At 27.9% G+C, this 14,578-nt stretch overlaps 1 protein-coding gene across 1 annotated transcript in view; it reads right to left on the minus strand.

Annotated features, from left to right (window-relative positions):
- gb (solute carrier family 7 member genderblind) overlaps positions 1-14,578 on the minus strand; it is a 125,970-nt gene that overhangs the window by 15,896 nt on the left and 95,496 nt on the right. Inside the window, exons 6-9 of the mRNA XM_075375125.1 lie at positions 11,683-11,785; positions 7,296-7,340; positions 2,826-2,949; positions 1,378-1,481 (exon numbers count right to left, since the gene is read on the minus strand). Coding sequence (XP_075231240.1) covers positions 1,378-1,481; positions 2,826-2,949; positions 7,296-7,340; positions 11,683-11,785 — 376 coding nt within the window. The remainder of the gene's footprint in view (positions 1-1,377; positions 1,482-2,825; positions 2,950-7,295; positions 7,341-11,682; positions 11,786-14,578) is intronic.

Genomic DNA, 14,578 nt, shown 5'->3' on the forward strand with positions numbered 1-14,578 from the left:
ACACAAGAATTGGAAGTTATGAAAATTGTGAAATAAGAAAACTTGAATGTCAACATATTTGAAGAGAAAAAATATATTGTTGCATTTAAAAATTTCAAGGAAATTTATTGATATAAGTATATAAAGAACCTTATGACTTACAAATTTGAGAGAATTTTTGAGTTATATGAGGTGCAGCTCAAAAGCAAGGGTCAATGAATTATAAACAGCGATTGGCAACACTGATTGGTTTGCGCATGTATACTAGCTTTAAGTGGGCTGTTGAGCATGTAACTGCAACACTACCATCAGTTCATTGTTGCTTGCCTTTGCGAGACAGTGTTAAAATGAATATGATAACAAATCCTACCAGATGTAAAGTTCGATCAGAAATTAGATTTCTAAACACAAGAGAACATAATGCTGATGAAATTCACTGTCAAATGTATGAAATATATGGGCCTACTACAATGAATGAAGGAAAAGTGAGTCAGTGGTGTCATGAGTTTAGGGAAGGCCGTAAGACAAAATCTTTTTCCCATATCATCACTGGTCACACAACATGAATTTTGTACGTCAGTACTGAAATGAAACAACAATTCGTGCAGTGGTGTCATTCCACTTCATATAAACTGAAAAAATTCAAACAAACTCAGTACTGATGTAAAATCATGGCCAATTGTATTTTGTGCTTTTAATTGATTTCATGAAATCTGGAACATATGTCACATCACAATTCTATTGTGAAACACTTTCTAAACTGCATTGTGCAAACAAAAAAGGGAATGCTGAGATCAGGAAGTTCTTCACGATAACGCAGTCCACACACAGCTGCATGCACAAAAGAAATAATTCAAAAATTCGGTAGGAGATTTTTTATCATCCCTTACCGTCCTGATTCTGCGCTCAGTAGCTCTTACCATCTCAAAAACTGGCTTGTATCTGAATGATTTGAGGAAACTGAAGTTGGAAATCTCAGTGCAAAAGTGGCTACAATCCCAGGTAGTGGAATTTTACTCAGAGGATTTGAAAAAGCTCACAATATTTTAAGTGTACAGAATGAAATTGTGATTACGTAGAAAAATAAAGTAAATATGTTAAATATTTGAAACCATCAATAAATCTTTAATTTTTTCAACTGTTCTCATTTTATTACTGATTGGCTCTTACTTTTGAACTATGCTTCGTATATTCAAAATGTGTACAATGTTTACAGCTATAACTAACAAAGTTTTAAATGCTTTTATGACCAATGGGTTTCAACATGAAAAGAATTCTGAATATTGAAACTGAAATGAAACAAAAAATTTCATAGATTTTTTTAACAGATGACATTATTTTCATAATAATACTCTACAGCCTAACAAACATTCTACATGCATTTTTATTTTATTTTACCTTGAAGAAGTCATAATATGTACACTGAGCCCACCAAGTGCAGACATGGCAACCATCAACGGCATTATCCATGCAAAAATTCCAAGTACTCTATTACCAAAAGTCTGTTAAACAATGCACAATTCATATATAAAGTATATATAGTACAATAAATAACTGTTAAAACTATTAAGAAAAAATAATAATAAACAATAATTAACGATAAATAATAATTGATCAATTTCTTATACACGACCTTTAAGGTACTGGCTACTAAATTACAATCACATAATGAAGATTAAATATTTAACCTCTGTGGTGCTATGTATATGTATGTGTATGTACACATGATCTCTTGCTGATAAAATTCATTCTTCTGCATTTATATTCGTATTTTAACTTTTCTTTTTTTTTCTGAAAATGTATACCTCACACACATATTTTTGCTGCATTCTTTTTCTTCATATCCTTTCACGATGCATGAATACTTCATTAGAATACTTTTGGACGTATGAACAAAGTTAAGTGCCAAAACTGTTGTAGCAAACAGTAACAATAAAAGTATGGTTAAAACATCTCTGCAGCTCTGAGAGAAATTTTTCGATTCAAAGTTTGGACTCCTGCATAAAAGGAAGACCCAACTGAAGAGATCAATAAATAAATAAATTTTAATTTTAGTTTAATTTCTGTAGCTACTTTTAGGTCATTTTTACCTAAAATATATTGACTAGTATTGTACATGTACCTAACCTATTACATATATTTAAGAAAAATTATTAAATTGGTTTTAATTAAAACAATAATTTTAAAAAAATCAATAAAACACAATTTCAGAGTCAAATTTACTTCTTTTATGGTCACAAATTATGAAGACTCTGAAGTGTTGGTAGGAAGAACTACTGATCCAATTTTTTTCAAATCCTTAAGAAAGAATGCAAACTATTCTGCCAGTATTTGGAAATGTTTTGGGAGCTTTGAGAGTATGACTTATGGTTCACTGTCAGGGCTGTTTTCATCCCGTTGAAGACGAGTGCTGTACATATGGAATGATAATAGGATACATTCTACTGACCTTCGCATTAAAAAATCTGAATACTCTTTAACATTAAACAATTGCAGATAGTAATGACTCAATGCAAATTAAAATGTAGGTAGAGTTGAGTGAATGGAAAACTAAATGAAGCAAATAAATGCTTCTTAGGATTTAAACTTTCATCATTTTCAGTCCAATGCAGTAAAAAAATAATAAATTAGCCTAAAAGTGTTAAATACTGAGAATATTTATTTCATATGTTTTCAAATTAATAGACACTCTTATCCAATTTTTTTATGATAGATCAAGAATAAAAAGAAAAATACTAAGAGAAAAATTAAAATAAATATTTTTTTAGTACCTAACATACATACAATAAATATAGTACATAGACCGAAAACAACGTATACATGATTTAATAATAAAAAAATCATACCACAGCAATTGCATTTGAAGCAAACATTTCTGCCGGAGACAAAACAGCAAGATAAGCAATATTAGCAAGAACATATATGAGTGTAACTAGAGGCAATGAAATATAAATTGCTCTAGGAAGATTTCTGAAACATAAATTTCTCAAAATTAGAAACTTAATCACAACAGATTTTATAGCAATTCAAACATCCAAATCATTATTATGCTTCATACAGACAGACAATCCTGACAATATAAATCTACTGTGCTATATTTTATCTGCAAGGATAATCAACATTCTGAACCTCAAACTGAAATTACTATTATAATCTGGAGATATCAAATGTAATGAACAGCAATGACATCCACACATGACACAATCTAAGTTACATATCTTAATCATTTTCTAAGGAAAAAAACATTATCTAGAAAATTTATGATCAATTAAAGTAATACAATTTATTTTGCAAAGCCTCAGTGACTTATTTATTACAACCTGGAAAATTATTTTATTTTATTAGCTATTCTTAATGTTAAAAAATTTTAAATATTTGGTTTCTATCACAAAATTCTTAAACATAAAGGAACTTCACTGCAAATACTGCTCAAGTAAACCTTGAATCACACAATTTTGTCATCAAAACAGATCTACTCTATCATTAATGGCTACGTTTATTAACCACTAACTGTCAACATTCTACATCAGATTTCAGAGGAATTGTGAATCCATCTGTATTTACACATGACAGTGTTAAAGTTAGCAGTTTTTAATACAATAATTTTATCTTTTTACCATGCATTATCCATTATATAATTATAGAAAAATAGCAATACTGCAATTTCATTTCAATGAAATAACATTTAACATAAATTATAAAAATTATGACAAAAATTAATAAATGTACTCAAGAGTATTTAAAATACGTTATAAAATGATAGATGAATAATGCTACTGCTTATAAAGAAAACAGATTTATTGTTTAACACGACAAGCAAATATTAATATACTGGATGGTACAAGGACCAGCATACATTCAATATAGGCAAACTTGCTACTCTAGCCTTGTCCTAAGGAATGTATTAAGGCACAGTTAAATGCTATTAAATAAACTGCCACATGTAGTAAAATTTATTTTTTAAATACATGGAAAAATTACTATATTTTTAAAACCAACTGCTTAATTGGCTCATTCATTATATATTCAGATTTTATCCCTGTTCACAAACAAGGTAGTTTTCGATAAACTACATTTTTATACCTGAAATAAAATTACTGATAATTCTACATTTAGTTTACTATTTCTATTAATAATTGTTTTAAAACATATTCAATGAAACAAATCTGGACAAAGCTTTTAATGGAAAAAAAATTATTATCTTTATGATGGTTAATTAAAATTGTTGATAAGAATTACAAACTACCCCAAATTACATACATAAAAATATTAGACAATATTTATTGTCTACATTATCTATAAAGAGTCCAAAAAAATTACATCAACAAATAATACATGCTTACTTTTTTTTTTAAATAAATCTTTACTAATCTAAAACTTCAATTTTAATGAAAATTAACTAAAATAATCAGATACATTTAGAAGGTTATACAGCAAAATCAAATATTTATATTAAAAAAAAAAAATTAGTTCATTTTTCATCTATTATTTTCTATAAAATATTTGTCAATTTAAAATTGCCATGCTAAGAAAGATATAGTTTTAAAATTTATGCAGCATTATCAGTTTTCATTAGGTTCACCTCTCCTTTAAGATTTTTATATAATCAGGAAATTTTAGAAGTCATTGGACTGATTATAAAAAAAGAATGGTAAATATTGTAGAAAATGCTTCAGGCAACAAAACTTATTTAGTCAAATTTATTTATAAAAGGAATAAATTAAAAGTAGAATACAAGAATGATAGATATTTATTTTATTAAAAATTAATTTATTATAAGAATATTATACTAAGGGTCAATTAATATATTAGCTGCCAGTTAAATTGCCAACAACTCAAATTTCATTACAATGAAATTTCAACTTAAGATTGCTGAAATACATCAATTAATAACTTACTGTAATGCGAGATAACATATCTTTCTTAAATTGTTTGAAATTGAAATATTATTGAGCTATTGAAGATAATAAAAATAATATTCTTCATTAGTCTTTTCCCCATGATTAAAACAGATCAATTATAGAGCAATATTCTTGTCCTCCAATCAACCGTCATAGGGAGTTCCAATATAAATTTAATATTTTTCCCAATCATTTTTTGACTGAATATTGTAGTATCTTCTATTTATCTTCTATTTGTTACTTTTTTTTTTATTTTAGAATTAAAAAAGTATTTAAATGTATGATAAATGAATGCATTCTGCACAATTGTTTTAAAAATAGGAATAAGTCTGTTTGAAATAAATCTCATAATAGATAAAACAAATTAATGAAACAAAATGTATTTTCCATATAGTAAATAATCACTGTATGCTCTTGTTCACATAAGTAAATGATTAATTAAACAATATTATTCAGAATGAAAAACTAAATTTGGTTTCATTTTACCTAGAAATTTTATACTTCATAAGTCATTAACTTCTGTAACAAAAGGTACCATACTTTTTTAAATTTCTGAAAATTAATCTACTCACATTATCATTTCACAGATTAATTCTTTTATTACGATTAAATTATTATTATTATTTATTTTATAACAATTACTTATTTTATATTATTTTTTAAACCCAAGATTTAAAGCATTCAACTGAATAACATCTATGACAGAACATTTTATACAAGTATAAGTATTATCAATAATATGGTAACCAATAACTTTTATGATTCTCTGAGCAAACAGAAATCCTTTGAAAAAATTAGGGCTCACTATAATTCAATTTTGATGAACTGAACTACCAATAATCCAAATACAACTAAAATTCAAAATAATGCTAAGTCAAAGTCAAAATAAATGTGAATAATAATTATTCACACACTTTTGACTATCATGGTTAAGTGATAAAATTACTTAAGAAATTTTTTATTGCGTCTGTTCAAACAGAACCAATTGTGATAAAATGTTTTTAAAAAATTTAATTCAAAATGTTTTACAGTTGTCTTTGCAACCATCCCAGTGAATGACAAATACCAACCATCCCAAACACTGTGCAAATAACACATAATGATATAATGAATGAATATATATAATTCAAATCACACACTTTTTGACCATATTCTTACTCTTAATAACTATCTTGCAAATTTGAAAAAAAAAACCACTAATTAGGTTAGGATAGCCACAAAACTGACTGAAATAATTTTTTTAAAATGTTTTATCATAAAATTTTTTGCAGTTTGTCAATAAAATAAAATTATAGTTTAAATTTTAGACTAATTATATTTGTGTATAATATATTAAATCTTTGTGTAGACATAACTTTTTTTTTTAGTATCTGCGTGTTTTTCTGTACCATTTGTATGTTCAAATGTCAGTCACTGAAGATGATTGCAAAGACAACTAAAAAAAAATTTGAATAAGATTTTTAAAAACTTTTATTTAACATATTATACAAAAAAAAAAAAAAAAAACATAATATTTATTGTAAAACCAGTAAGAGTGTTAATTATATTTAAGTATGAATTACTAATTAGTATATTAGTTTTGACCAATGAGAATCCCTTCTACCGTAAACTTAACCATATTCTTTTCTTAGTGAATTTTCACTAACCAGTAGATGTGTAGTAATTTTCTTTCTTTTATTTTACAAAAATTTATAAACATCTATTCCAAAAAATGTATAAACACATACAGTTTTTTTTTTTACTAGAAATGAATTTCTACCATTTTAAATCCAGTATTATATCACACTTGCAAAGTAATTTTGCATGCACTACAATTAAACTTAAGTTTTTACTGTGTTAATTTATTATCTAATTTCATTGGAAGGAATTTTTTTAATTGTAGTCTTTAATTTATAAAAATACCTATCTTTAAATCTGATTTTCACCAGCATAAGCTTGCTGACTAACACTATGAATTGTAAAAAACACACAGTAATCAGTAGCTGTAAATTACACTAACACAGTTGAAACTTGCAAATAGTAGGTTACAATCTGACATTAAGTACAGTTACTGTGGCTGACTGGAAATGCAATATTGCAAGAATCTAGTCTCAGAAAACATTTTCCATACAATTTAGTTTCCTAATAATATGAATATTTTAACAAAAACTCACTATATATATATATATATATATATATATATATATTAATACTACTTGTACATTTAAAACCAATATCTTTTATGTTATTTCAGTTGTAAATTAAAAAATATTTTGTGGAAAATAACATGGTTAACTATAACTAGGTGTTATGAAATTTAAAATTTACAGTAGTTGTAATCTTTTCATTTTATATAAAACTTGATGGATAAGTTTACAGATACACATAAAAAAACCTGTAATATACTTAAATAAAAATCACTGAACACATACTAACACATAAGGATTCTTGAGCTCTTCTGTCATGAAATTCAGATAGTTCCTGTAATAAAATTAAATATTAATCAATTAAGATAATAAAAGAAGAGCTAATAAAAATTTATCAATAAGTAATTTTACCAGATAAAATATTAAAGAAACCCACTAATCTAAATTTGCTTTAAAGGAATACATTTTAAATTTAAATGTATATTTTAAAATACTACCAGCATCCAACCGTTCTTTTTTTTATCATCAAACTCCAATACTCAGCTTTATAAGTAAGAATAAATAGTAGAAAGTGTCATACAGTTAGGGTTTTGATTAAATTTATCTATTCTCAGAATTGGAGAATTTGGAATTCTCAGAATTCCAAATGATAGAATCTTTGTTACTTGTTCCTAATTTAAATCAGATAATAGAACAAACCACGGAAGGTCATGAAGAATGAAAGAGATTTTGAATAAAATTATGATTATATGCATAATCACCTCAAAAAAAATGAGATGTTTGCATCATGATTGAAAACCACAATAGCAGTTTGTATGTGTTTTTTTTGTTTGTCCAAAATCTTGAGGAATGCAAGGCTGATTTATTAGGATTATATGGTAACTAGCAGTAAGAAGTTGTTTATCAGTTGGTCATCTTCAAGTATCCTGTTAACAGCATTCTTAATGTCCTATAACAGGATATATCTGATAGTTATTGGCACAAAAAATTACATGTAAATATATCAAATCCCTAAACTAAATGAAATTACAGAAAAGTATTAGAAGTAAAAGAGAAATGATTGATTTAGCAAATTTTCCTCTGAATAGTAAGAAATACAGAAACATTTATAGGAATAGAACTATCAAAATATCCAAAATAAAACTTCCTGCCCAACCATCTATGATAATCTCTCAACAGTGATTAGCATAATTTAGGAAGGACCATTATTGGCACAGCAAAAGAGCTGTTTTTTTTTATTAGAAGCCAGTAATAAAAAACTCTTGGATAATTAAGTTTGCTATATCTGAAATTTTTTTAGAATGATCTAACATCTTGAAAATAACTGTCAGTTTATGCACCTCAGGAAAGATGGTACACAGTCAGATAAGTGGTAAAGCATTAATCCACAAAGCAACAAGCAGTTTTATCTTATTTAGAGAAATAAAATTTAACTTACAAATACATTATTAAACAGAGGTCACATTTATCATTACAAGACTATTTACCATACAAGAAAGGACACTGTACCTTATTTATTGAATCTATAAATAAATTTCATTGTTATAAATATTCCATAACATTTCTGAATGAATAATATGTACTCAGAAAAGCAATAACTTACAACTTCATTTATATGTCATTGGAAATTTATAACGTTTTATTACAATTTATAATTCTGCGTAATAAAACTGGTCAATTTCATGGTGATAAAAACTGTGTATTGTAACTACAGACAGATGTGATATGTAATTATAAGGTATAGCACTGTTTTACTGTTATGCAAGTTTTGCAAAATAATTAGAGTAAACAAACTGGCATTTATTGCCAAATAAGTCAAATAGACCCACATATTACAAACTCTTTGGGTCATTCTACAAGACCAAAATTAGCATATATTTTTATCAGCCTATTTGTATAGATTTTAGGTAAAAGTACTTTAAATATATTACATATGAGCCACTTTTGCATGCTACTTAACTATCATCCATTTAAAAAACTCAATAGTACACTTGATGTTTTTGCAGGCACATTTTCTTTTTATGAAATGACTTTTACTTTGTTATTATAATCTATAAACAGTACTGTGGAATGTAAACACCAAACTGTTCATTTTATATATATATATATATATATATGTATGTGGCTGTGTGTGTGTATATATATATATGTGTGTATGTATATGTGTGTGTGTGTGTGTGTGTGTGTGTGTGTGTGTGTGTGTGTGTGTGATGTATGTGATGCAGTCTATGAAACCATGCCATCAATAGGAAAAATCATTTTTCTGGTTTTCACTGTTTCTAATAGAACACAAAAGTCTGAAAATTTTGATATTAAAAATCAACCTTCTATCACAAATATGGGATTTTTAATTGATTTTTCAAATCTGTTTTTGTGAAATGCTGACTTTTGGGAAAATGCATTCAATGTTTTTGAGAAATAAAATTCAATAGCCGAGGAAGGAAAGAATGTTTCAATGAGAATATTTTATTAAAATTTTCAGAATTATGTTATATATTCTAAAAAAAATAAACAGAATCATTTTAACATTTTCTAATACAGAAAAATTGTAGGAAGTACTGAAGATTACATTATTCTCACATCAAGAATTTCAGAATTTTCTAGAAATTCCAGTTTCATTGGCAGTTCATTTACTGAACCCAAAGAAACCAAAAAAAAAATTACTAATAATACAAAGTGAAAGCACTGCTATGAGTACAGTGAATGAATAACAAAACCACACAACTTATAAAAAATTACTTAGAAAATCACGAACATCGGTATACACAACATAAACAAGAAATAGAGACATCTGGTTGTCATTACCAACTTTACGAAAATTTGTGCAAAATAGCCGACTGAAACTTGTAATTAATATTTTTTTATTTAAAAAATAACTTCGTAAGTCTTGTAAAAATGGATTAACATAATAAATATTACGGTACTTTCATCACAACAAGCTCTGAAGAAACCATGCAATAAGTTACAATGGAGTTTTAATATTACCGACTTATGGCATGGTCCCTAAAATACACAGTGTGTATTTCAAAATCCATTTTCAATTTTAAAAGCTGTTGGCAACATTTGAATTTATTTGAAAATTTAGTTATTGAATTCATTCAACAGATGCCGTTAAAACCTAAAAGTCAATTTTTTTTAACATTGCTTGTTAATTTTTACTCTACTGCAAAATAACACGTGCTAACTTATGGAATGGTTTCATAGACACATATAGAAAAACGTTTTTTCTTAGTTTCTGATGGGCAAATAACCAGAGCAATTATTATTTTACAATGGAAAGAATAAATAAAACATAATACAAAAGTATGATTTTTATAAAGCCTAACTACATACAGAAAGTAATTCTGATACAGGTAAGAAAATACTGGACCCACTGGGTTGGTCTAGTGGTGAACGCGTCTTCCCAAATCTTCTGATTTGGAAGTCGAGAGTTCCAGCGTTCATCCTAGTAAATGCAGTTACTTTTATATGGATTTGAATACTAGATCGTGGATATCAGTGTTCTTTGGTGGTTGGGTTTCAATTAACCACACATCTCAGGAATGGTTAAACTGAGACTGTACAAGACTACACTTCATTTACACTCATACAAATCATTTTCATTCATCCTCTTAAGTAATGCCTGATTGGTAATTCCTGGAGGCTAAACAGGAAAAATAGGTATGAAAATACTGAACCCCACCGTGTTGGTCTAGTGGTGAACTCGTCATCAAAATCAGCTAATTTCAAAGTTGAGAGTTCTAAGGTTTAGATCCCAAAAAGGCAGTTACTTTATATGGATTTTGAATATTACACCATGGATACCGATGGTATTCTTTGGTGATCGTGTTTAAATTAACCACACATCTCAGGAATGGTCGACCTGAGACTGCATCATTCTTCATTTATTCATACATATAATTCATTCATATATTCATCCTCTGAAGTAATACCTTACAGTGATTCCGGAAGCTAAACAAAAAAAAGAGAGGTATGAAAATACTGAGTCTCTGGGGAAGTAAATAAACAATGAAGAACCTAACCATTAACCAAACTCAACAGGTTTCTCACTGAAGAATAATCACAGATCTAACTAAATCTTTACTTAAACTAATTTAGTCTCAGGCAGATGGCAGTTCCCCAACTGGATCTTTGTCTCTTGTTTAACCTCCATGACCACCGTTAGGTATTGCTTCAGAAGATGAAATGAATGATTTGTAGTGTGTGTGAAAATGCCATGCCTGACCAAGATTTGAACCCAGGACCTCCAGATGAAAAGGTCCCCAACTGGACCTGGTATGTTCGAAAATCACTTTTTTAGTGATTTATGGTTTTTAGCAACCTGCACTTTTCCAGGACAAGAAACGGAATGTACAAAACCTTTCAGACTGTGGGGAACTCACCCTGACATTGATATATCTCTGTGAGTGACCTAAACTCTTTTTATTAAGCACAGAAAAAATAGTTTAATGAGATTGTATTAAACAAAGTTTGGTGCTTGAGCTTTTGTTTGTCATCATATTTATATATGATAAAATAATAAAAAAAATGTAAAAGTCAAAACAACCTCACAAAATATTTCAATTTATAACACTAATTGCCAGAATTAATCTATAAAATAGTTTTACTGACCATTTGAATACAAAAACAGAAAAACTTACCAAAAATATTTATTCTCTAAAATACTACCTACTTACCAGCCAGAATATGAAAAAATTCCACTGTAAAAAGCAACTGCTATTTTTCCAGGATCTGTTGTACCGCCTTCAAAGGAATTTGTAAAATTAGATGTATCATCATCTGTAAATACATTATTATAACAATAAAATTAATAAATTACTATATTTAATTTCAATACGTTTATTTTTAAAAAAAACTGGACATCCACAAACTTATCCAATAGATGGATGTAAATGGAGAAAAGTTGGAATCTTATTTCTTAAATTAGGATTACATACACATGATGCTGTAATTATTCTTCACCACTGAAGGTGAAAACTACCTATTACAGCTAATATCACTGAAGAGCTATTACGAATATTATATTCATGATATCAGAGTAATTATATTACTACTACTACTATTAGTGGTAGTTTTGTACAACTATTATTATTACTTCATAATTGTTTTACTACGAATATTGTACAGAAAACTGTTTTAAGTTGTTATCCATCCAATAACCAATAATCCTGATTATATTATTAATTTTACCACTATACCACATCAACTTTAACTTCTATGTAATAACTGGTAGTTAATATCTGCATGCCAGTTTTTCAAATCATTTAAATAAAACCTAGATAATTTTTTTAAGAATTTGAACAATGCCCCCAACAAAGGGCATCATAAAGATTTGCTTAATCCACTCCATGAAAGAAATTAGTAGCTGTAATATTAAAATATATACAAAAACATATAAAGTCAATTAAATATAATAACTACATATATATATATATATGATATCATAATTAAAAATGTTAAAAATTAAAATTAAGTTTAAAATAAATAAATATAGAGAATTTATACTATGTAACCTGGCCAGCCAGTGTTACATTACTGAGTGGATTTGAATTAAATTATTTATATACATTACAATTATATCTATTTTTATCAAAAATGTGCTGCTATCTCTTGCTGCTTTTATAAGAGTGCCATCTTCATACTCTGTCTGAAAGTTGATCAAGTTGGAAATTCTTTTGTATCTATAAATATAAAATCTCCCCAAAATGTCCAAACTTTTACTATTATTATTTAAATTAAATTTCTGTTACTTTTTGACATAATGGTCTTCCAGAGCATGGATCATCTGCAACTGATTCCTGACCATCTGAAAATGCTTTAAACAACCTAAAAACTTGGGCTCATGACAGAGGGTCATCTCCATATGAGCTTTTCATTTTTGAAAAAGTTTCAGTAGCATTCTCACTGAGTTTAACACAAAACTAGATTGCACAATGTTGCTCATAATTAGTTAGTATCACTCAGTTTTATAACACAAACAAAAAATCGTTTCATGAAAAGTTTGTTTACGTCTCACATGGCAACAATAGACTAAAAATATTAATACCTAATACAAATCAGCTGTTCATATAAACATATGTTTACTAGTCTAGTAACTTTACAGTGTTGCCACTTTGGCTGCCAAAAAAAAAAAACTAGTCTCATTACTTTATTTACAGACCTCGTATATATATTATTTTATTTAACAAAAAAAAATAAATAAATAAATAACTGAAGAAACTAAAAATTAACTGTTGTATGATATATTATACAACCTTAATAAAAATCTAGACCAAAAACTTACCTAAACTGACCGTTTGAACCAAAAAGTACCTGTCAATATTAGGTATACTAACTGATAGCTACACTCTTCTTTTTTTTCTGCTTAGCCTCCGGAACCACCATAAGGTATTACTTCAGAGGATGAATGAGATCTTACTTCAGAGGATGAGGTATTGCTTCAGAGGATTCGCATTCGATCATGAATGCGAATGAACTGTAGTTTTGTACAGTCTCAGGATGACCACTCCTGAGATGTGTGGTTAACTGAAATCCAACCACCAAAGAACACCGGCATCCATGATCTAATATTCTAATCCCTGTATAAAAGTAACTGCCTTTACTAGGACTTGAACGCTGAAACTCTCAACTTCCAAATTAGCTAATTTGGGAAGATGCGTTCACCACTAGACCAGCCAGGTGGGTAACAGATAGATATACTAGCTGGACCATAAGGATCTGCGTGATCCAGCACGCATGTGTAAAGGATGTTTACAAACTTTCATAAAATTTTTTAATTAATAACTTTATATACAAAAGTGAACGAAAAGGATATAGTAATGTCATACTAAATAATTTTAATTAAACAGATACTGATTTAAATAATGAAGACATTAAGTTTAAAATTAGGATGAGATCAGGACTTTTTTCATTAAAAAAAAAAGTAAGGACATCATTGAAATTCACACTGAAAAAAACTGCAAATGAAGGCATAAGTTAGTAGATAATGGAACCATTAAAATCATAGAAATCGATCTGGATACAGAACATGCTAGTACAATAAAAAGAAAGATCAAATTGGCTATTGCAACTTACACATAAATTAATTAGATAAAAAGCTTAAAATAATTCATTCTTTCTTCCTATCAGTGATCTCGAAACAAATGTGATAAAAGAGTAATAAAAATGATTATAATTCTTTTGTTTAATTTTCAATTTTTTATAATTTGTAAACCATAATTTACTTTGTTCCTACTTGAATTTTTTGTGTTAGCTGTAATTGTTTACAATGTGTGTGCTTTCAAAAATATAAAGTCAGTTAATGGACTTAAGAAGTCTTGAACCATCAATCCAATCTGCATAGCCAAACCACCTTACTGCTTCTGTTGAACATCATATACAATATCTTCATTCAAATGTACAATGTTTCATACGAATTCTTCATTTGTAACTCCATCCAGCATTGTATTTTTTCTCATGCTTCTACTGAGGACATAACTATTGTTAAAGATTGTCGATCTTCATGATGGAGTAGTAGCATCTTGGTCTTTCATCTGGAATTCCGGGATCAAATCCTGGTTAGACAAGGCAATT

This window comes from Lycorma delicatula, chromosome 9 (assembly GCF_047948215.1).
Source record: "Lycorma delicatula isolate Av1 chromosome 9, ASM4794821v1, whole genome shotgun sequence".
Lineage (NCBI taxonomy): Eukaryota > Metazoa > Arthropoda > Insecta > Hemiptera > Fulgoridae > Lycorma > Lycorma delicatula.